The following is a 23,892-nucleotide window of genomic DNA, read 5'->3' on the forward strand; positions in this document are numbered from 1 at the left end:
CACTGTAGAGGAGGTGCTCGGTAAATGTTAGCACCACTGCAATATTTTGTAGAAGGGCTCCAGCAAGTATGACCCCTAAACTGCCACCTGTGTTCATACAAATGGCTTTGAAATATCATGAAGAACTACCACCAAAACTAGCTTAATCTTGCCTAGAAGGTGAGGGTATTTTTCCCTGCTTGCTCATAAATGGCTGTTTGGCACAAAGGATCTCATCACAGGTTTGGACTGAATCATTAGACTACAGAATAGGATAGGCCATAAACCACACAACAGAGCTCAGGGTCCTGGGAGGAAGCTACCAGCCACAGGGCACTGGGGACTCCAGGCCACAATTCCTACAATCTCATAGTAAAGGGACAGGAATGGAACCCCTACTCCAATCCCTTCTGACCAGAAAGAGGCTGGACAAACCGGAGGCGGCCCTCCAGTTTCCAGTGGAGTCCAGACCCACGACAGTCAGCTGAACAGGCTCTGGGGCCTCCCCTGACGTAAATCCCAGCTCTGGGGCTTCCTCTCTCGCACCTTTGCACCTTTGCACCTTCCGCAAACTACTTAATCTCTCCCAGCCTGTTTCCTTACCTGGAAATGGGGCTCATCATAGCAGCCGCCTCCTAGCCTCTGTGACGATTAAAGGAAATAATGAATGCAAAGCCCTTTGCCTTGGGTCTGGCATCCAGCTGCTGGTGCTTCTATTAATCCTTTTTATGGGGGTGAGGGGGAGATAAATAGCAAACTCCTAGGAAGATGTCATGTCATTTTATTCTAATTCCTTCATAAGACGCTCATTTCCTTGAGGACGATGCCCCCAGGATCCACCCTGGTTGGCAGCAACGCTCCTGCAATCACTGCTTATTTGGACTAGACGACCTGAGTGATTGTCAGCGCTGCCCAGTAGCCCTTTAGTTCGCTGACCCTCTTAACAGAAGAGAAACTGAGGCCCAGGGAGGTGAGGGATCTGCACAAAACAACCCCTGAGGGTCTCCATCCCTCCCACCCACCCCACTTCCACAGTCACCTTTCTCTGCTCCCCATTTCTAAATGAATGGAGCCGGCTGCTTACATTAATCCTGATTATGTAACCATCAGGGGAGCTAGAGAGGTGGGGGGAAAATCTAGTGTCAGTTTACACTGGTGCAAAGGGTCCAGATGACAGCGCTGCAGAAAGTTCACTAAGAGCTCAGGGCACTTCTGGAGACCTTTACCTGGTGCTTAAGTCCAGGGCTAGGGCCAGGCAGAGCCCTTGAGTGCCAAGGTTCCCTGAAACGGCTGATTGGCACCCATTCCTGTGCAGTCACCACAGTGGTAGTGAAGGCCCTCCCCAGCTCTCAGGGACCCACCACCCTCGGAACTGCAGGGAAACAGCCAGCTGCGGCCAAACGGAGCTACAGGCCCGGGCACGGGGCGCCCTGCATGGGGTCTGCTCCCTCTCCCGCATTCCCCCTGTGGGTGCGGGCCGGCTCTCAGGTCCCTCGGATTCTGGGGATAAATCCAAGTGTGTCTCACTTTCCCAAACGGGGGATCTGGGAGATCCCCCCAAGATGTGCACCTAAATGTGAGCATGACAGAACAGAGAAAGCCCTGTTCCAAGCGTCAGAAGACCTCAACTCCCATCCAGCTTGGCTACCAAATCCCTGAGGAGCTCCTAGCTATCGGTTCGCCTAGCCGGGTATCAACATGAATTTCCACCAGCAGGTAAACCGAGAGGTGGAAGATTTCCTGCGTTTTGTTCACCCATCTACTACAATTGCAAATATTTGTCCAATGAATAAATGGAGTTAACAGATTATCTCTAAGGAGGTCCTTTTTGGCCTCTAACATTCTAAATCTATAAAACCAGTAAAGAGTCTTTTAAAAAACAAAACGTGTGGGAGAGGAGTGTTTTATTTGGGGGGGGAGATAAATCGACATTACTAAGTATTAGGACTACCCGCAGCTTAAAAACACCTGTATTAAAAAAAGAAAAAAAAAAAGAATTCCACCAGAGATTAGAACCCTTGTGTGTTGCTGGTATGCGTGTAAAATGGTGCAGCCCCTATGGAAAACAGTATGGAAGTTCCAAAAAAATTAAAAATAGAATTATTACACGATCCAGCAATCCCACTGCTGGGTATACATCCAAAAGAATTGAAAACAGAGTCGCAAAGAGATATCCGTACACCCATGTTCACAGCAGCGTTCGTCACAATAGCCAAGGGGTGGAAGCAACCCAAGTGTCTATCCACGGATGAATGAATAAACAAAAGGTGCTATTATCCATGCAACGGAATATTATTCAGCCTCAACAAGGAAGGAAATTCTGACACATGCTACAACATGGACGAACCTTGAAGACATTAAGCTAAGTGAAATAAGCCGATCACAAAAAGACAAATACTGTATGATTCCACTTACATGAGGTATCTGAAATAGTCAAATGCAAAGTGACAGAAAGTAGAATGGTGGTTGCTAGGGGACTGGGGACAATAGGGAGATGCTGTTTAATGGGGACAGAGTTTCCGTTTGCAAAGATGAGAAAAGTTCTGGAGATGGATGGTGGTGACAGTTGTATTATACAATAATGTCGATATACCACACTACCGAACTGTACACTGAAAAAAGGGTAAGATGGCAAGTTTTATGTTATGTGTATTTTAACCACAATTCTTAAACAATCCTCAATCTAATCAACAGCTCACTCCATATGCATTTCTGAAATCACAGTCTGAAATCCTGTCACAATCCAATGGTTCCCTGAGGTTTCTTTGCACAGCTGGGAGAGCAATTTTTGTTTTTCTTGTCTGTTTTTGGTGAAGGCGACCAGAGGCTCAAACGCACAGCATAATCGCCTGGACACAGCAACATCCCTGGCTCCAGGGCCTGCCTTGGAAGGAAGTACCTGGAAGTTCAGCCCAGGGGCTCTTGGATGGAAGGCAAAGCTTTGACGTAAGGCAGAAGGGCTTAAGATGCAGAGCTGGGACGCTCACCCTTTTCCACATGCTGGCCCCCGGCCCCAGTGATGCAGTGTGTCCCTGTCTAATACACCCTTGGCCTGTGTCAGCCCAAAAGAGATCATGCCAGGAAGCAGTACCCCACCTGCCCAGGCGTGGAGGTAGCTGTCGAAAACCAGCCAAACGTTTGTATGTGAGAGACTGGGTGACGATGCCGGTGTTTCCAAGGCCCTGCCTTGCCATCAGAGCCAGGGAGCTGAGGGTGATGGCCCTCCTGGATCCACCCTGGACAGGCTCAGGAAGCCAGGCACCTCGCAAGTCCCGTGCACGGTTCCCAAGTCAAGTGCGGTCCTGCCAGCTTCTGCAAGACTGGCTTCCACGCCCTCCAGAGAAGCCACACCTTCTCAAGCAAGCCCCACTATTAGCCTGTTATCCACAGGAAAAAAAGCCTTTTCAAAGCTGCCCTGTCCCCAGCCTTCTCTGGCTCATTCCTCTACTTATAATTATATCAGGTCATGCGTCTGCATGCCTATCTCCCATTAAAGTCTGACAGAAACACGAAGGAAGGGGCAGCCTCATCTGTTGTGATCTCAGCGCCCCAGCACTGTGTTTTGACACTCCGTAACGACAGTCAAGGACTCAGAGGTACGCTGCATTTCATCCACAGACGTACACAAAGCAGGCACGTTAAGCCCCAGATGTACTCTCCTCCCCAAACAGCTATCTGCTTACTGAGGATCTATGTCCCCCAGTGTGATGCATCTCACATTTTCTGGGGTCTAACACACAGGATAAGAGCCCAGGATATAAGCCCTAGGACAGCCAGGCTCCAGAGTTCAGGGAACACTAGAGGGCTAAGCATGGGCCCTGGGTAAATTTCCCAGATGTTCCCGAAGCCAGATTTCCCACAAAGGCGGCTGTCAGATCATCTCCAAAATGCTGGGTGATTTACGTGTAGGCGGGGCCAGGTCACAGCTGGAGGGGATGTTCTCCTGCTTTCTTCATAGACCAGACAATAACAGAGAAAGATGACAAAATACCAGAAACACCAGGCTTGATGTTCTAAGGGTCTCAGGGGAAAGCCACCAAAGGTAACATCCTGCAGACTCGCCTTTCAGCCTCCAAAATCCACTTGCACGTATAATACAACTTTTTGCGTGTACAAATTATTTCCTAAGTTTTGGGGGAGCTATTTGTAAGTTTCCCTGACTGCCTAAGAGAATGGCAGGAACCTTCAGTCCTGGGTGAGATTTCATGCCGATGAAAACCCTCGTCTTGGAAACAGAGCTCAAGTGTATGATTTAAACCAAAGTCAACTGATGAGAAGGGTTTCCAGGGGGAGAGAGGTAGATGGGTGCCGGGGATGAGAGTGAGGGGCCAGACCGCAGGAGTCTCACATTGGTAAAACAGGGTCATTCTACCAACAAATTCTCCCTATGACATAAACAGGGTGCTGCTAGCGGCGCGGGGGATGATGGGGCAGGCAGAGAGTCCTTGCCTTAAAGGAGGTTACAGTCTAGTAGGGGAGGGGAAGAGCAAACCAAAACTCATACAAATAGGGACTTCCCTGGTGGTCCAGTGGTGAAAATTCCACGCTTCCAATGCAGGGGGCCTGGGTTCGATCCCTGATCAGGGAACTACATCCCGCATGCCGCAACTAAGAGCCCACATGTCGCAACTAAAGATCCTGCATGTTGCAACTAAAAAACAAAAAAAAGATCCCGCACGCCTCAATGAAGATCCCACGAAGATCCCACGTGCTGCAACTAAAGACCCGGTGCAGCCAAATAAATAAATAAATATATAATTTTTTTTTTAAAGTCATACAAATAAAAAATTCCAAACTCTAAATGTCCTGAAGCAAGGGAGAAGGTGAAGATGCTGAAACAGTAAAGGCAGGGGACCTAGTTTAGATTTGGGGCGGGGTTCTGGAAATGACTTTGAAGAAGGGACCGGAAGCCTGGAGGAAGCCACACAGGTGAAGCACGGGACAAGGGGGCCACCTGGGGGCACGGGTAGTGGCAGGTGGGATGTGAACAGAGGCCCCGAGAAAGGTGTTGTCATTGCAGCCAGCTGGGTACCAGGAGCACAGCACAGAGCCCATGTGGAGCCCTGAAAAGAGGACAGTCCTTTGACCCTCCATGGGACGTTTCAGTCTCTTTGGTCCTGACCTCAGCACAAGCCACGGGGAGTGATGGGGTTCCCATCACCGTGCGGGGAATGCCTGTAGCAAGCCTCTCAATGTGGCAATGCTGGGTGACCGTGGCCGTGCCGGCTGACCCCTCGATGACTCAGCTTCCTGGTAGTGAGCTCATGAAAGGTCCTCGGCAGGAAGGACTCAGAGAGCTATAAACAGAGCCTTCCAGAAGCATCTGCTACACGGCTCTCCTTGGTTCTAGGGTGGGGCTGTGGCCATCCAGCATTTCTGGAATTGTGTGAATGAATCGTTCGCAGTCTTTCAGTGCTGTAGTTGGAGGTTTCAAGTAATTTAAATAAATGATCATTTCTCGGCAGGTACTCTGGGAAACGGGGGCCCCAAATGGTAGTTGGGCATCTAGCTCTTTTCCTCCTTGGGCATTCTCGCCCTGGGAGAATTCCAGGGCTGGGGGCCGTGGGCAGGGGTGGTCTTCCTAGCTTCCTTCTTCAAGTAGAAGTGCTTGCAAGTCTATAGGTTCCATTCCAAGTCAAAAGACAGTGCCCAGAGTTATAGAGCCCATGCAAATAAGGAGTGGAAATTTTAGAACTGGAAGCTTCCTAAGAAACCATATAGTTTTAGTTCCATCTTGCCATTCTACAGATGAAGAAACTGAGACTCAGATTAAGTGAAGTGTTTTCCCAGGGTCACTCAGTTGGTGGGCTTTTGGTCACCAGGAGCTAATTGTAACTCACCCTGAAATGCAAATTAAATGTTCTGTGTGTGTATCCAGAGAAAGGATCCGTTTTGCCTTGTTTCTCCTCATTTCACCCCCTGCCCTCCACGTTCATGTTCGGGGTTGACAAAGCTTCTTCCTGTCTCTTAAACTCAGAGAGGATCAGAAATCTGTTTCCAACTTAAAAGCAACTTGTAGTAAAAGCCCAGCTTTGTAGTTAACTTTCATTTTTTAGGGTCTGAAAGAGAATTTCAGAAACTTTCTTGTGATTAGATTATCAGAAAATTCAAAAGAACTTTGGAAGAGACATTCACGGGAAGGTTAAAATGAGAATTCTTACCCCAGGTCAGGGGAAGCATCAACTGGCCGGCCCAATCTCAGGCGCCTGTGGAGGGAACAGTGCTAATTCCAAGGATAAACAGAACCACCTACAACTGTACCCACACAGACCCCATTGTGACAAACTGCAGTGTTAACTCCTTCTCTACCTCCTTCTGAAACTTGAAAGACTTTTTTGGAGGCAAAGAAGGAACTAGGAGTCACTCCAATTTGTCCATGTATTCCTCATTGTTATTCTATTGTTTTTACAATGAAAAGTCATTTCTAAAGCTGATTTAAATCATCTTGCTTTATGTATTTTTAAAAATTGAACTATAGTTGATTTACAACTTTGTGTTAGTTTCAGGTGTACAGCAAAGTGATTCAGATAGATAGATATATATATACACACACACAATTCTTTTTTTCAGATTCCTTTCCATTATAGGTTATTACAAGATATTGAATATAGTTCCCTGTGCTATAGAGTAGGTCCTTGTTGTTTATCTGTTTTATATACAGCAGTGTGCAGCTGTTAATCCCAAACTCCTAATTTATCCCTCCCCCACCCCCTTTCCCCTCTGGTAACCGTGGGATTGTTTTCTACGTCTATGAGTCTGTTTCTGTTTTGTAAATAAGTTCATTTGTGTCATTTTTTTAGATTCCACATGTAAGTGACATCATATGATACATGTCTTTCTCTGTCTGACTTAATGATGGTGATATTCTCAGTGCTCTAAGGACTAACTATAAATCTTTAGTCATTTTTGAAATAAATTTAACGCTTCACACTTCCTGGCATAAATACACGTTCATTAATTCAATGATTGTCTGAGAAGCCAAGATTTAAGGAAAAACAATTTTTAAACACAATTACACTAAAAGAGAACTCTCCAGTCTCTCTTTCATATTTTAGATTTTTAACCCTTTCACTGACAACTCCTATCCCAACAGGGCATTTTCTATGGCGTAACGTCCACCAGATCAATCCTTTGCTTCTATCCCGACTGTTTCTCCTGGGGAACAGTTCAGCATTGTCTATCGACACTGAAAAAGGCCCACACACATCCTCCTTCAAAACACCCAGAAGATTTAGTAACAAAGACCTCCTGTGCCAGGGGAATCCGCAGACACAGAAAGGGAGGGCTGGCCTTGGGGTCGGTTGGTTCTTGCCCATGTCCACTGGACCAGCGTTTTGGAGAAACAGGACTCAGTTTTTAGAAGCTGTGAGATCCAGGAGCTTCTGTCTAAACCTGAACGAGTTCAGGCACCAGGAGGAAAACCCTCAAGAGCCCAGCTTCCAGCCTTTATCAGAATCACTGGAGGTTGATAGATAAGCCCCAGGAACTGAACCCTCTGCATTTATAGGAGGATCCAACAGACAGAGAATGGCTCAAAGGAAAGAGAGGGCAGGGAAAAAATGTCCAGCTATTCAGCTGCCTTTAAAAAGCGACAAGGAATGAGATAGGAATCTGAGTGTCAAGAACAGGGCCCTGTATGGGGCTCCAGGTCAACCCCTGTCCTTCAGAAAGCAAAGTGGTCACCTACCCTGTTTGTCATGTCTCTCAGGTCACCCTACAAACTGTGACCTGGGCCGAAAAGGTTACTCAGGCAAACCCTAAACCTTGACAAGTCACGTGACTATTTAATTTTTAGCCACTTGTCCGGCCGCTGCTCCAGCTGGCATTTGCCAGTCATGTCGCCCATCAATTACGAACCAATTATGAGCAGAAATGCCTTTGACGTGACAGCTTTCCTCCCTTCTTCTGTGTTTTCACCCTCCTCTGGTCCTCAGCTCTGCAGTGAAAGTTCTCATCCAGGGACGAGGCTGGGCTTCCTGGATGCCACCAGGCAGTCACTCGGAGGCCAAACGGTGGATTAAAACTTCAGAACAGGGTGGGGAGAGAAGAAGAATTTCAGAATGCGGGGCAGGTCCCACGTGGAGGCCCCAGTGCGACCCCAAACCACAGAAACTTTCTCAGCTGATCCTGTGATCAGAAGACTCAGAGCAGAAGCCCAAAACCAGAGTGTCAGGGGAGGGGTACAGGTGTCCTGCTGATGGCCGGGCACCTTGCGGACAGGCCATGACATTCTAGGGGACAGGGGATCGTTCAGCCCTGTTCTAACATCTACTTCTCCTTCAGTCTAGATACAAATATGCTGAGACATTATTTCTTCGAGGGGCCCTTTCCTGACTGCTCCTGAGGTTCGCTTTCCATGAGAAGAGGCTCATCGCCCCCTCCGGAAATGATTCATTGATAGCTCTGTCCTCCTGGCAGACAGGGGACTCTGCTGTGGGGCGACCTCGGAGGTGTCGAGCCCCCCAGCTCCCAGTGCCCAGCACGTGTGGTCACACCCACATGCTCCCACGCCTGAATTAATTTAGTTATTCAATGAAGTCCAGCGGATGAAGCTGCACTTTTACAAATGCCTTTTAACTCTTTCTCGGTAGAGGTGTTTCTATGAATCATGCTAATGCAAGCCAACATTTAGCAAACAAGCCGTGGAAACAGGGACTGAGGAAGGAGACTTGGTTCTATAGTCAATGACACACCCCAGGTTCATCCTTCCACCCTCACACTCATGTACACACACACCAGCGTCCTCTTTCCTTTAGAAAGGTTTCCCGGGACTTCCCCGGCAGCCCAGTGGGTAAGACTCCGCGCTCCCAGTGCAGGGGGCCTGGGTTCAATCCCTGGTCGGGGAACTAGATCCTGCATGCATGCCACAACTAAGAGTCCGCACGCTGCAACTAAAAGATCCAGCATGCCGCAAGGAAGATCCTGTGTGCCGCAAGGAAGAGACGGTGCAGCATGAATGAACGAATGAATAAATAAATACTTAAAAAAAAGAAAGGCTTCCCCCCCGTTTCTCCACTCTGACTTCTTAGATCTGATCATCTGCCAACCACCCACTCCTTTAATCCAGGCTGGAGACAGCCCCAGGACACCCATGGGACCGCCTCTATTCCAGGGGAGCAGAGTACCCCACTGCAAGCCAGACGCAGGGCCCTGCATGTTCCCATCCACAGCAAGCCAGCCAGCAAGCTTCCTGCAGGCTGCCAGCGCCCACTCTCCACCTCCACCCTCCACACTGGCTGCCAGGCCCAGAGCAAAGCAATGAGCAAGCAAAACCCTCCGTGTCGGCAGTGCAAGGAAACGAGGACCAGGGACCCCGAGACAAAGGCATCTGTGTCCTACCTCCTTCCCCTCTTACTTTTCATGGCCACGAACAGCCAAGGCAAACAGAGATGGGAGGGACCAAGGTAGGTAAGAGCATCAGCAGATACACAGAGACACACTTCAGGATGACCAGCCACCTTCCTTGGTCCCCAGCCTCACATGCCTGCCACTCAAAGAGGCAGACTCACCTGAAAAGTGAAATGGAGCCTTTAAGGTGATAACCCCACGGAGATGAACGGGGCCCTCACTCCCTGAAGTCGGCCTTAATCACTGGCCTTAATCACGGTAGCCAGCCGTATGCGGCCCCGCTCATCACTGGTCCTACATCATCAATTTTAAATGTATTTCTGAGCACGCCCCAGAGTCTAATTGGCTCTTCGTCATTACCCAGCTAAAGAGGCGGCAGCAGCCGGCCACCCTGGTCTTTATTCAACAGATGGGAGACACTGTGTGTAAGGAGAGAGGTTAAGTGCCCAAGGCCATGCAGCTGTAGCAAATCCTGCAGTGGCTGGAACCAGAGCCTGTATTTTCCATTCCAACGAGCTAACCCTACCCCTTTAACAGGATCCCAGTTTGATAATAAATACCACAACGTGGCACCTGCAGAGAGCTTTATACTTTTTAAATGGTATAAAGGTTTGTTCACTGCAAACCGGGCTATATTTTCTTACTAGATGTATTAAGTAGACCTGAAACGGAAGCACGACAGGCATTGTTACTCTGCCCTATTTAAGATGAGAAAACTGCAGCCCTAGCAGACCGAGGAACTATGAGGTAGTGCTCTTCCCAACAAGTCATTTTCCGGCTGTGTTCTGGAAAGGAATACTCAGGCCAGTCCAAATTCAAATTACTATATTGAGTCCAACGTTGGCACACTGCTGAAATGAGAGCTGCAACTTGCTCCAGAGAGAGAAGCCAGACAGAGCCAAAAATATCCTATGGCAATAACCATTTGTCATCATCCGCTTGCCCTGCATACTAGAGTAGTTGACCCAGGAACTCCTACCTATACGTTAGAGCCCCGTGTTCCATGCCACACTTTGATTTCCTGCTGGTGCTCCCTCAACTCCAATTCCTCCCTCCCAAGAATGCAGCTGAGGTCCCATCATCTCCTCTCAGAACCCAGCTCAAGGGCTCTGCCATTATTAACATCTGAGTCTGCACCCCAGCACCTCACTTGCTTGCTCCTACCTGATTCCTTTCCTCAACTCTGGTACAGCAGAAAGAGGCCCAAGTTTCAGGGCATATTATTGTTCTGAAGCTCAGTTTTCTCATCTATGAAATGGGAAACTGCACATGCCTTTTCCTATCTTCAAAGGAGAGCTAAGAGGATCAAGGGACAGAATATAGGTTGAAACAATACAAAAATACTGCAATATACAATTACAATAGCAACATACAAGCACAACCAGGCATTCAAGAAATAACACTTTCAGAAATGATATTACGAGCTAATATTAAGGGAGTGCTTTCCATGTCCCTGACGCTATTCTTAACATTCTAGGTGTATCATAATTAATTCTCATAGCAACACGCTGAGGTGCATACTATTTTATCCCCATTTCACAGATGAGAAAAATAAGGCACAGAGTTTTCAGTAAGTTGTCCAGGCACCAGCCTAGGGAGTCTAGCCCCAGAGCCCGTGCTGTTAACTTGAACGGCTCTTAATCATTAAGCATATTGCCTCTGATACGATCTGTCATTAGCTGGGCCTGTCAAGGTTTACAAAAGCCGCCCGCAAACATGATCCCACCTGAGCTTCTCAACAGCCCTGTCAAGTAGGTAAACAGATGATATTAGTCTAGGTGACTAATAACAGTCTATGAGACAAGGAGACACTGGCCCAGAGAAATAACTCGTCCAGGTTTCAAAGCTGGTGAATGGCAGGACTGAGACTTAAATTCATGGGCCAGCCCCACCCCCTCCTAGTTCAGTGCCCTTTCTAGGGGCTTCAACACCAGCACCAGTCTGACAGACACACCCCTCTTCCCAGCCCCTGCCCAAGGCAGCATCTCCAGGGAACAAAGGCTGTCGCTACAATGAGAGATCCATCAGGGGCTTTTGCCACCAGACCTCAGGGTACCGTGGCTTTCTGGGTCTCTCGCAGGATGTGTGTGATGCATCTGGAGGCTGGTGGCCTCAGAGGACGTCCTCTCCATGACACGAAGCGGCAGTCCCTCCACCTGATCCACGGTGGCCAGACATTTCCTAAACCTGTTATGCAACTCTTGCTTCAACCAAGCTGCTGCTGGGATTTCTCTCTATTTCAACATGTTTTGTTTTCTCTTCAGAGAGAAAGCACGAATGTGAAACCAAAACACCTCTTAGTGACCAGACAACGGCCCTTCCCGGCAGTCTGGGATTACTGGGAGGGTACGGCGAGGGGGTTCTCAAAGGTACCTTCTGTGAGCCAATTTCAGCTTCCAGAATGACTAACAACCGCAGGGGTGAGGAAGAGGATGGTGGGGGGTGGGTGGGCAAGGAGGAACAGTACAACTGAGGGCCAGTGTCTCCCACGGGGACAGGAGCCAATGCAAGAATGCCAGGCAAAGACACCCCAGTGACACTCCCCACCTGGCTCCAGACCTTCAAGATGGCAGCCTGAGCCCTCCAGACGCCACACCCCAGCCCTCATGCCCATCTGAAAGCAAATATCAAGTTGGGCCATTCATCTCCTCAAAGGCAGCCAGCTGGTCCCATCACCTAAGCTCAGGGTCTAATTATAGGGAGCAAGCTCTGGAAATAGGGGTCAGGACTTATTTTTGTTGCCCGGGGTAGCAGGGGCCCTCAGTTAAGTGTGGAATGAATGAAGTGGGTGGCCAGATGAATTAATAGCCTCATCAGGGTTTAACTGAGGCTTATGGGCTCTACCTCAAGAAAGGGACAGGCAAAAGGGCTGAGAAAGTCTCTTTGTGACCAAGATACAGTAGAGATTCCAAACAACGCTAAGCAAAACAAAATAAAAACTAGCATTTGTTTCATAGCAGGTTTTAAAGCACTTTTTCCCCCACATCTTTTTTAAAACAACTGATTCATTCAACCAAGAGTCACGGAAAACCTTTACGTATCCCCGGTGGCTAAGTCAGAGGGGGGAGAAGGTCTAGGTCTTTGTATGCCATGCGAGGTAGTCCAGGTTTTATTCTGAAGGCAACGGGGACAGCTAGGGGAGTGTCAGGTGCGGGGAGACACCAATGGATGTGAACTGAGACAATGGGCTGCCCCTCTACCCCCTCAGGCCCCTTGCAGGCTCTGCAGCACCATGGAGAACAGGCTGGGCTTTCCATTCCAATCAGCTAACCTTACCCCTTTAACACGATCCTGGCTTGATAGTAAATACCATGGCCTGGCACCTGCAGAGAGCTTCATGCTTTTTAAACTGTGTTCACTGCAAACCTAGCTGCACTTTCTCCCAAGATCCAGTAAATAGATCTGAAAGGTGGGCAGGATGGGTATTGCTACTCTTCCTTACTTAAGGAGAGAAAACTGGGAGTGTGCAGGACTAGCTAGGAAGGATTTGTGGGAATTCATTCAACAAATATCAATACTTAACTGAGCACCTACTGTGTGCCGGGTACTGTTTCTGGCAATGGGAACACACCAGAGAACAAAGGAGTAAAACACTCCTGCCCGCTGGGAGCTGACATTCCAAGGAAGGGAGACCATAAACAATGTAAATAGCATTACAAATATGAAGAAAATAGTAAACAATGTAAATAATAAATATGAGGGAATTCCTTGGCAGTCCAGTGGTTGAGACTCCACACTTCCATTGCAGGGGGCACAGGTTCGATCCCTGGTCAGGGAACTAAGATCCCACAAGCTGGGTGGCAGGGCCAGAAAAATAAATAAATAAATAAGTATGAATTAACAGTATTGTGTGTTATAAGGTAACACACGCTGTGGAGAAAAAGCAGGGCCGGGCAATAGGGAAGTGTGGGTGAGTGGAGGGGAGGGTTTATTCAACTGTGACTCTGTGATCAGGGAAGTCTGCAATGTAAAGGCGCCAGTTGCTGAGTCCCCTGAATCAAGGTAGAAGCAGTAGGAGGGAGAAGAAAACAAATTAAGAGGTATTACAGATGCAGGAGCGGACAGGTCTTGGAAGCATATGGGGAGAGGGGGGAGGGGGGCAGAGGTGGGGGACAAGCTGAAGACCATCCCCAATTTTCTGAGGGAGGGGGCCCAGGCCAAAGGGCAGGCCAGAGGGGAGGGCAGGATGTCCATGATGGACACCAAGGCAGCCAAATGGACATGTCTTCAAGGCAACTGTTTATCTAGCTCCTAGAGAGTCTGGACCAGAGACACAGAGATGCAACCTGCGGGTTATCAGGACCCAGGCAGAAATGGAGACGTGTCCCGAGGGAAGAAAAGAAGGTAGAGGGCAGAATTCTGAGGAAGACCAGCAGGCTGCCTGCCATCAGAGGGGCCAGGAAAACGATGGCTGAATTTATTAGCCAGGAGATCGCTGGCACCCTAGTGGGCTTGCAGCAGAGTGACGGGCACAAAACCCCAGAGGCCTGGGGGGTGACAAGGGGAGGAGGGAGAGACTGCATGTCAACCATCCTTCCCTAACATTTGTTATTTTAAGGGCACGTGGGCTCAAGGTGAGCTGCCTGGGGTTGGTTCGTTATTTAAGATGGGAGAAGTACGGACTGGACGTAGAAATGCTCCTGAGAAGGGACCAATGGTGGGGCGGGGGTGGGTGGTGGTGTGCTAAGGATACTGGAACCGGGTTACCCATGAGACAGCTGACCAAAATAACTACCCCCATGACCTTTATTGAGAACTTAGGTGCCAGGCACTGCAGCAAGAGCTTCACGTACGTCACCCCACTTAATTCTTTCAACAACCCTATAAGGTAGGTCTTGGGATTCACATCCACACTCTGCAGAGAAGGAAACTGAGCTTAGAGAGGCCAAGTAAGGTGGCCCAGGTGGAGAGCCAGGATTCAAACCCAGGTGTATGGGGTGGTCCCTACACGTCACCCTCCCCCCACTGATTCCCCTTAGAGGAAGGAAGGACCCTCTTACCTTACGATAGGAGGAGGGAAGGGCGGGGGATGGCAGGCTAGTTGGAAGGACAGTCACAGGAGAGTCTGACTGGGGTCCTGGTTCCTCTATAATCAGGGAGCAAGATGCCACACTGAGGCTGAGAGAAGTGGGGGGGGTGGGGGTCTGAGAAGCAAGATGGTCTGAAGCAGCTGTTGAGGAGGACAAAAGCAGACTGACCGGAACACGGGAAAGGACAGGCTGGGGGCCCCAGAGGCCTGGCACACGGGGCAGCAGTGTGGGTTTCTCCCGAAGGGCTCGGCTGCCCAGTGGCTGGTGGGTTGTTAGGTATCAGGTGTGGGCAGGCCAGCGCTGGAAGAACCACAGGCAGAGAAACTGCGGGCCCGGGAGTGGCTGCAGTGATGGGCTGAGGAAGCCAGGGATGCGCCGAGAGGAGAGAGAGAGAAGAGACAGGAGCCCTAGCACCGTGTGACCATGAGAAAGCTGTGGCCAGGCTATGAGACGTCTGAATGCACGATTTCAGAGGCGGAAAGGCTCTGGGTCAGGACAAGGCCCCGTGGAGGTAACGGCCCTCGACCTGAGCAACGTAAAGAATGGAGGGATTTGGGTGTTAGTTGGGTGGTGGCCCAGAGGGGACAGTCTCAGGACGATGATGGGATTCAGGGTAGAGGAGCCGTCTATGAGCCAGACGCCAACATCCAGAGCATGAGGGAGAGTGACTGGATCGCGTCATTGATGATGATCACGATGAAGCCGAGAGCTCACACCTAGAGGACACGCATACACAGCAGGCTCTGATAAGTGCTGTAAGGACTTAACCCTCACAGCCACCTGGGACATCAGTACCATCTTGTCTTTTTCTTTTACAGGTGGGGAAACTGGGCAGAGGGGTGAATGAAGAAACTTGCCCCAGGTCACACCCAAGTGGGAAGCAGGCCCTGGTCCATGCAGTCTGGCCGAAGGGCCCCTGCCCCTACCCATCCTGCCATCCCAGCAGAGTAGGAGGTGAGTGGGGACAGGGAGAGAAGAGGGATGGACACTGGTGGAAGTGGATGGCGGGAGCCTCAAAGGGGAAGGAGCAGTTGATAAGGTGGGTGATTAACAGTCAGAGAGAGGGGAGCAGCCCCAAGGCATGTGGTTTGAGGCGATGGGAAACATCTTTTCTTGAGAGGCTTCAGGGAAGTGGGGGTCTCAGGAGAAGAGTTGGATTTCCATCAGCACCGGCAGGAGGAAGGAAAGCTCAGTGAAGATGTAAGGGAGCCTGTTACAGGGAACTTCCATGGGTTCCGACGGGAAAACAAGGGAAGAAGGAAGCAATGGAAAGTTGGTTCAGGTGAGAAAAAGCAGGAAGAAAATTTGTGTCTGCATTTCACAGATAAGGAAACTAGACCTCAGAAAAGCTAAGTGTCCCGCCCAACCGGTAAGTCCAAGACTGGGATCTGAATTGCCCCAAGATAGTTCTCTGAGGGTGAGAAACCGCAGCTCAGAAGGAGCTTGAGGGCAGCTTTGCAGTTAAAGAGACAGTGATCGGATGCAAGCCTCCTATGAAAAACAGCGGCAGCAAACATTCCAGGTGGAGGCCGGGAGGGGAGGGCAGGCTTTGGGAGAAGCAGAACTCAATGAAAATTAAAAACAAAAAGAAAACTCTCTGAGATGGAAAGGTTGGGTACCAGGGGAGATGTGAAAAGAGCCAGTTCTGGGGTTCAAGAGGGAATACCAAAGGCTTCCTTGAACACAAGCAAGCGAGTTCATCCAGTGGGTCAGGGAAAGCCAGAAGGGGTCCAGAACCCAAGCCTGTAAAAGAAGGAAAGTGGGACTCAAGTCTGGAGATTGGTCACCGCCCCAAAGAGGGGTGGGACAAAAGCCCTCTTCAATGAAGGGCCACAGATGGCTAAAAGGTGCCCAGCGGAAACCAGGAAACTATGGAAGGCCTACTCCACAGAGCCATGCCCTCCCTTCCACATGACACGCCCCCCCCACTTCATGTGCACACCCGTGTTCCATGTGCACACCCCCTACCCCATGTGCACACCCCTGTATGGTTTAAACAATGTAACTGAATCCCCCCAATTAGCCCCAAGTGCCTCCCGCTGTTAAAGAGCTGAGGCCGCCTTGGCCGCCCACTATAATCCGAGGGGCTCCCCTCCAAGCCCTTTGCCCCAGCCTCACCCTCCCCCACTTCTGGGCAGAGGGGGCCAGCAGCCGGCAGGAAAGTGGCCACATGGGGGCCAAGTGCTGATCTGGGACCGCCTGAGATCCTCCAGCAGACCCCAGCCCTGGGCATCAGCACACGGCCTGGGTGCTCATGAAACAAACAACCCGACAGAAGTTCAAGAGGACTCCTCGCTGGACCCCACGCCACTCCGAAATCCACCTCTTAGAAAAGCGCCTCCCGCTGAAGGAGGACAGAAAAGAAGGGAGGGGCGGGATCTCTAGGAGACAGGAAAGATCACTATAATTTTGTTGCAAGAACGAAAGCAATTTGGGATTTCACGCCCTTTCGAAGCAGAATGGCATCTACTGGAAGGTACTTGGTTTCGAAAGCACTGGAGTGGGTGGGAGGGACACCGGCAGCTGCCTTCGCCCCCTGCCCCCCAGCTCCCCAGAGGACCCTAGCAGTCAGCTTGCGCTGCTGGGACCAGGAAGGATGAGCAAAGCCAGAAGTGGAGGAATGCAGAGCTCAGCAGGGCCAGCGACACAAACCCCCAAGGCCAAGCGAGGTTTCTAACTGGCTCGGCAGCCACCAGCTCCTAGAGAGAAGGCTGAGCCTTAACCCACTCGGCCGGCTGTCAGTGCCCTGCCATCCGGCTGCACCCTGGCGGGAAAGGAGGGCTTCCCCCAGCAGAGCTTGAGGACTGAGTTTCCCTGACAAGCAAAACAAGAGAAGGGCTGTGAAAGGGTCAGCGGAAGTTCCCTCGCTTCAAATCTTTCCTGTTTCCTTCTGCCCCTGCTTTCGCCACCGCCACCGCAGGACTCAGCATGGTCTGCGAGCGGTGTGCCTAATCTGGTTGGAATTTCCTCCTCCACCCACCTGGCATTCTCCCCACAGTCCTGAGCGCTCCCGACCAGGGGTTCTCACATCCATCCCAAGTGCTGGTCTAGGCGACCACGCCACTGGCCCCTCTGGAGCACCAGGGCGAGGCTCACGGTAGAGGGGCTGCAAAGCCCCAGTTGGAAAGGAGCAAGTCGTGGCTGCCCTTTGCTGAGAGCCCTACAGAGCCCCCTCGCTCCCTCCCCTGGGACCACTACGGGGTCCCAGCAGCCTGGCCCTTTATGGATGAGTGAGTACTCATATGCCACCAGCGCGGGGACAAGCAACAGAGGAAGACACAGGAAAGAGGAGAAAAGTTGCCGAAAGTCTTCCAAATACCCACTTAATAATCACAGGCTGTTGACTGCTGGAGCTCGAGAGGCACTAGTGATTATGAGGTTCAGTGTTTTTCAGACGTTTTTGCCCATAATCCCCAGCCAGAAGTGCACTTTACACAGCCACTCAGGGAACACACACACACACAACCCAAGCAGAATTTCATGGAGCGACCCTGCTCCTTACCACATGCCACACATGCCTGTACTTTGTACTCGCACCAATCTGGCTTTTTAAAAATGTTGCTCCTGGGACTTCCCTGGTGGCACAGTGGTTAAGAATCCGCCTGCCAATGCAGGGGACACCGGTTCGAGCCCTGGTCCGCGAAGATCCCACATGCTGCAGAGCAACTAAGCCCGTGCGCCACAACTACTGAGCCTGCGCTCTAGAGCCCGCAAGCCACAACTACTGAGCCCATGTGCCGCAACGACTGAAGCCCGCACACCTAGAGCCCGTGCTCCGCAACAAGAGAAGCCACCGCAATGAGAAGCCCGCGCACCGCAACGAAGAGTATCCCCCGCTCACCGCAACTAGAGAAAGCCTGTGCGCAGCAACGAAGACCCAACGCAGCCAAGAATTAATTAATTAATTAATTTTTAAAAAATGTTGCTCCCACTAATGGGTCACCACCCAGTTTGAAAAATGCAGATCATTAAGGTGACATTGTTGGGGGGATGGGACTTCATGGGGAAATGTATGTAATGTTACAATGGGAAGCATTAGCAAGGCTGACCATCTGCACTAAATGACCCAACCTAACAGCTCGCTGGGCTCAGAAATGAAAGTGACCATCCCTGAGCACCATGGTTCACACTACCTAGGAGAGAAAAACTGGAAAAAGCAGGCCCATCCAACACTCTCAGTGAACTTTACAAGAACAGGTTAAAGCTGTGTGCCTTATAAAATCAAAGAAAACTTTTTTTTTTCCCTTTCAAGATACAATTTACACTGATTTGGCTTCAGGTATAATAATTATTTGAAATTTCAAGAAAGTAAGTGTTCTGTGTTCGTAGAAAGGGGGACAGGTTAAAAATGGGAAATACTGAACTGGTCCACAGCCTCCGTTTTACTAGTGACAAAACTAAGGCACAGAACAGTGCCTAAGGCATGAAACAAGTTAGGGGCTGGGCTTGAACCCCAGCCCAGAGCTCCTGATTCAATTACTCACAGTCTTCATCTTCCCAAATATTTAAGAAGAACACAGTGAAGGTCTCCCCAAGTAGAGCATTTCCATGACTGAAGCATATCTCATGTTGGACACAGACAACCATGCTGGTCTTGGCACACGTTGGCACTCTGCCGCGGCCTCACTGGGGTCACACAGAGGGGCTCATACCACTTAACTCTGTGCCTTTTATCCCTGCTGCAAAATGAAGAGTAATCCAAGAAAGTTGTAGCCAAAAAACAAGAGGGGCTTTAAAGCCAAACCTGCATGCTCAAAACCAGAAGAACCCCTAAGGGTTGTTATTCAGAGCTAGAATTATAATTGCAGAACCTAGAAAACCTTCCTGGTTGGTTAACCCAAGCCTTCATTTTACAGTCAAGCCCCATAGAATGACTTGCCTAGGACGGTGAGACCAGCTCCTTCGACCATACACACCACGTTAACCTGGCCACAGGTGAAAACCGCTAGGGAAAGTAACACTAAGTACACAGTGACAAATGGATCAAAACAGACCAGCATTGGGCTTCCCTGGTGGCGCAGTGGTTGAGAGTCAATTGCCTGCCAATGCAGGGGACACGGGTTCGAGCCCTGGTCTGGGAGGATCCCACATGCCACGGAGCGGCTAGGCCCGTAAGCCACAACTACTGAGCCTGCGCGTCTGGAGCCTGTGCTCTGCAATAAGAGAGGCCGCGATAGTGAGAGGCCCGCGCACCGCAATGAAGAGTGGCCCCCACTTGCCGCAACTAGAGAAAGCCCTCACACAGAAACGAAGACCCAACACAGCCAAAAATAAAATTAAATAAATTAAAAAAATTCTAAAAAAACAGACCAGCATCCACGGGGCAGAAGGAGGGGCAGGGAGGAAACTAAACACAGATCACAAAATTTAAACACGTGAGATTAATGCCTCTTCAGAATGTCCCAGGGAGCTCAAAAGGCATGACTGACTGTTCCTAATCCTAAAGATAAGCTAAAATGATGCCCTGAACCAAACTCACAGCAGAGGCCAAGGGCCTCGGAAGTGGTACAGGTCCTTGACGGGACATTCATCTCCACGACCCAGTGGGTCTGGTGCCTGCTCAAATAACATCTCCCTGCTCCTAACTTTCCCACACTCTGTCCAAGGCACCTGAGACAACAACTTCAAACATGGGGAATTTTATTACACGTGAGGGATTCTTTCCTATACAAATGCCACCTGGTATCTGTCCAGGGTCTTTCCTGGAGCAGCTTCGAAAACCTAAGAGACAAGATCTCCCTGTGGCCTCTGTAACCCTGGCAGGCAAAGACCATTCCCTTAATTCCCCACTGGGATGCCGGAGGGACAGAAGGGGTGATGGCTCAGTCCCAGCAGCACAATATAAGACTTGGGCTCACCTTACAGCCAATGCCCATGGCCTCCTCTCTGGACCCGTGTCTGTCCAGCCACTGACTGCCAGCTCTGAGAGCTGCCCAGGGCAGGGAAAACCCTCTGCATTAGACATTCTGGCCTTCACACCACTCACGTGGGGCCAGCATCAGCAACAAGATACAGATGCTAGCTGGGGAACTCTGCTGGGCCTGCCTTCCAAGATAACTGCCACCCGGAGAGGTCCCCAAATCTCCCAAAGCACACTGGGGCTGAAGTCGGAGGATATAGGTGGCTCATGAGCCCGGGCAGGCTAATCTGTTCACCTCTCTATGCCACGGTTTCTTCATCTGTTAATCCCCAGGGTTGCTGTATGCTTTAGATGAGTTCTGCCCACAAAAGTGCAATGTGTCAATACTAGTATTACTCGCCCTCAGCACTCTATCCCCTAGCCATTCGGTATCCTGAACAAGCTGACTGAGGGCAACTCAGGCAAAATCCGCCTGGCTAAAGCTGCCTCCTTACAGAAATGCATTTAAAACTACCCGGGAAGTACCGGGCCAACTGAACGTCTATTACACAAACCGTAAGAAAGGCTGTACAGCACACGCTCTCCCTGCCTGCCCGCCTCCCTGCAACAAAATGAGAAGGCAAATGTCATTGCAAGTCTTACTGCCTCTCAGCGGCTCGACAGCCGGAGGGCGGGCGGCCGGGCCGGCCGGACCAGGGACACGTTCCTCGGCGCGAGCGTGGTTAGCGCTCCCGGCGGCGGGTCCCTCGGGGTCAGCGCACGTGTGGGCAGCCTCGGCCACCCGGCACCGGCCGGCGGACGCCACTCGCCGTGGCTCGGACACCGGGCGCGCCAGCGGGAGCCGCAACGACCCGGGACCGCAAACTCTCCGATCGCGTGGCCAGACAGTGGTAAGACTGTGCAAAGCTGCACCGCACGCCTCCCTCGGGAACCCCGCCGCCACCACCGAGGCCAGCGGCGCTCGCCACTCCTCCTCGCCGGCCGCAGCGCCGCCAGCAGCCCAGGCAGGGAACTCGGCGGGAGCGGCGGAGCGGGGCGCCGGCTGGGGCACCCTCGTGGGCGCGGGGGGTGCCCCCAGGGCCCAGGCGCACAGCGGAAGGAGCTGCGCAGCGCGCTCCCCGGCGCCCCGGCTGCGCGCGCCAGCTCCCGGTGAGACCCAGGAGACCCGGGGCGCCGCGGCCCCGAGGAGAGCGCGGTTTCGGAGAGCTGCATCCAGGCTGCTCCTGCGCGGGATGCAAACGCACGCGCGCGCGCTCTCCTCTCCGCTCGCTCCGTCCCTAAAGTCCCCTCGCGCCTCACCTTCACTGAGTCTACCGGGTACATGACCGAGTGCTCCAGGATCCCGGCCATCGCTCCGGCTGTCATGTGGATGGATAAGGAGACGCTGGTCGGCAGGTTCTCATAGTCCTCCGACCCGGCGTCCTTGCAGCCGCCGCCGCCGCCATCTCGGCTGTCCCCATCCATCCTGCGCCCTCCAGCCTGGCTCCCTACGCCGCCGCAGCGTAGCTCCATCCGCCGGCTCCGCTGGGCGCGGGAGGCTGCAGGAGGCGGGCGGGGAGGGGGAGGGGATGAAAAACTTCACTTCTTTAAAGTGGGAACCACCTCCCGGGTGCTGCGGCGCCTGACGCCATGGCGGGCTGGGGTGGAGCAGAGGGGCACCAATCACTGGGAAAGGAGAGGCCGGCCGCGGCCGCGCCATTGGTGTGCGGGACAGTGGGGACCCGCCTCCCAGTGTGACGTCACTGCCCAGTGCAAATTTCCAAGCTACCGGATGGGGGCGAAAGGAGACGTTGGGGTGTCCCGGGAAGTTGTGTTACCTCCTGGTGGGGTGGTGCTGCCTGGTTTGGGGCAGACCAGGGGGCAGTCGCTGGGGAGGGTCAGCCGGACCGTAGGGATTGGGCAATGCTTGAGGCTGGAGGGAGATTCGGAGCAGCGGAAAATCTGCCCCCAGAGCCCGGGATTTTGCAAACAGTATTGCTCAGCAAGCTTTGGCATTCCTCAGGCCTGGAGGGGGGGAAGTTGCTGCGAACGTCATTTATGGAGCAGTTATGGTGGCTGGAGGAGGGGAGGGGTGGAGGCACACGTGGGGGTGGAGTGGAGTTCTAGAATTGAGGACCCACTGCGCGATGTGAGGGGTGCACCTCCTTTTGTGCAGCACGAGAGCACGTCCCGTGGAGGGGACAAAGTGAAAACTCAAAATGCTATGCCAGGTTGCTTCGTTGGGGAGAACGGCCACTTACTCGAATTTTTCTCTCTCACTGAAAACACATAATACATAGAGCAAAACTTGTGCCGCCTTATTCTCACCAAGGGGCTAAATCCACCCTGCCCTGGACTGGGCAATAAGTAGTCACCAGGATGGAGCCCTTCTGAGTAGGCGCCTTCAGCACGTTTTCCTGGGGCTGGAGGGGCTTTAGAAGCCTGGTCTCACAGTCGGGTGCAAAGTGGCCAAGAGAGTAAAATCTTGCAGTATTGCATCTGCCTATCTTTAAAGACTCTGGTCTTCTAGATCTTAAACTCATCCCAAGCTATCTTCTTAAATAAAGTGTAACCCAGACTGTTTTATTTTAACCTAAATAATATTGTCTTTCTCCATCTGGGGGAAGGGGGAGGAATCAAAAAGTAGGGGAGTAACCTGCCTGTTTATCTAAGGCTCCCTGAAAGCATGGCATCTGCACATCTAAATGTGCATGTTCTGGGCTTAAGACTTGGCTGGAGCTGATCAACCTTTACTGCACCTTATCCAAAGAAGGCTTCTCTGGTCAGGAAAGCTGCGCCTTGAGATATGAAAAGGTGCAGGAGACCCTGAAGATGCTGCAATACCCTCTTTGGCCTCACCCTGGTCCCAAGATTTGGGTCATAACAACCCAGGCAGCTCTCCGGGATTTGAGATTCAGTGATGTGAGCGATGTCAATAGAGTCTTCACGGCCAAGGGCACCATTTCCCCAATTTTGGTAGCTGCCAAAAGTTGCTCCCGAGACCAGTGCTAAGGATGGGCTAGGTAGAAACACGCTCTGTATTTAGTAATTGCTGGAGAAAAATTTAGTAATTGCTTTTGCCAGAGGTGATTTTGAAGAAACGTTGGTCAAAACCTGTTGATACTCATGTAAAAATGGATACCCTTTAACCAGTACATATTAACTCATCGTCCCACTTCAGGGAATGTGACACAACTGTCTGAATATACATGACGCTCTTCAAAGCATTATTCATAGTAATAAATAATTGGAAACAACCAAAATGTTCAACGAGAGAACATTGGCTGAGCAAATTATGATACCTGTATTCATGAAATATTATGGGGCCATTAAAATTGTGGCTATGCAACAACATGGGAAATAATTATGATGCAATGTTATGTGAAAAAAACCAAAATTCTATGAACATTACATTCACAAAGATGTAAATATGCATAGGAAAAGAGTGAAGTGGTTATTGTGATAGTGACATAGGATTACAGGTATTTTTACTATATTTTACAGACAAGCAATGCTTGTATTGTTTCTATAATTGAAAAAATGGAAAGAATGAAAATGGATCATTCTTTTTAGGATCTAATCTCCCAACGGATGAGAAACCCCCTGAACTCTGCAATGGTGATATTGGTGGAGGAAAGTAAGCTTGTGGATGGTTAAGAGGACTCTTGACACTTGTGAACATGCCCATAATCTTCA

General features: G+C 50.9%; 1 protein-coding gene across 2 annotated transcripts in view; it reads right to left on the minus strand.

Moving 5' to 3' along the window:
* SLC25A37 (solute carrier family 25 member 37) overlaps positions 1-21,865 on the minus strand; it is a 43,060-nt gene extending 21,195 nt beyond the window's left edge. Inside the window, exon 1 of one of the 2 annotated variants that reach the window (XM_082402877.1) lies at positions 21,517-21,865. In XM_082402877.1, coding sequence (XP_082259003.1) covers positions 21,517-21,729 — 213 coding nt within the window. In that variant the 5' untranslated portion in view covers positions 21,730-21,865. The remainder of the gene's footprint in view (positions 1-21,516) is intronic. The other variant, XM_082402878.1, reaches the window with a different exon arrangement.
* Positions 21,866-23,892: the final 2,027 nt, after the last annotated feature.

This window comes from Balaenoptera borealis (assembly GCF_965194805.1).
Source record: "Balaenoptera borealis genome assembly, chromosome: 8".
Lineage (NCBI taxonomy): Eukaryota > Metazoa > Chordata > Mammalia > Artiodactyla > Balaenopteridae > Balaenoptera > Balaenoptera borealis.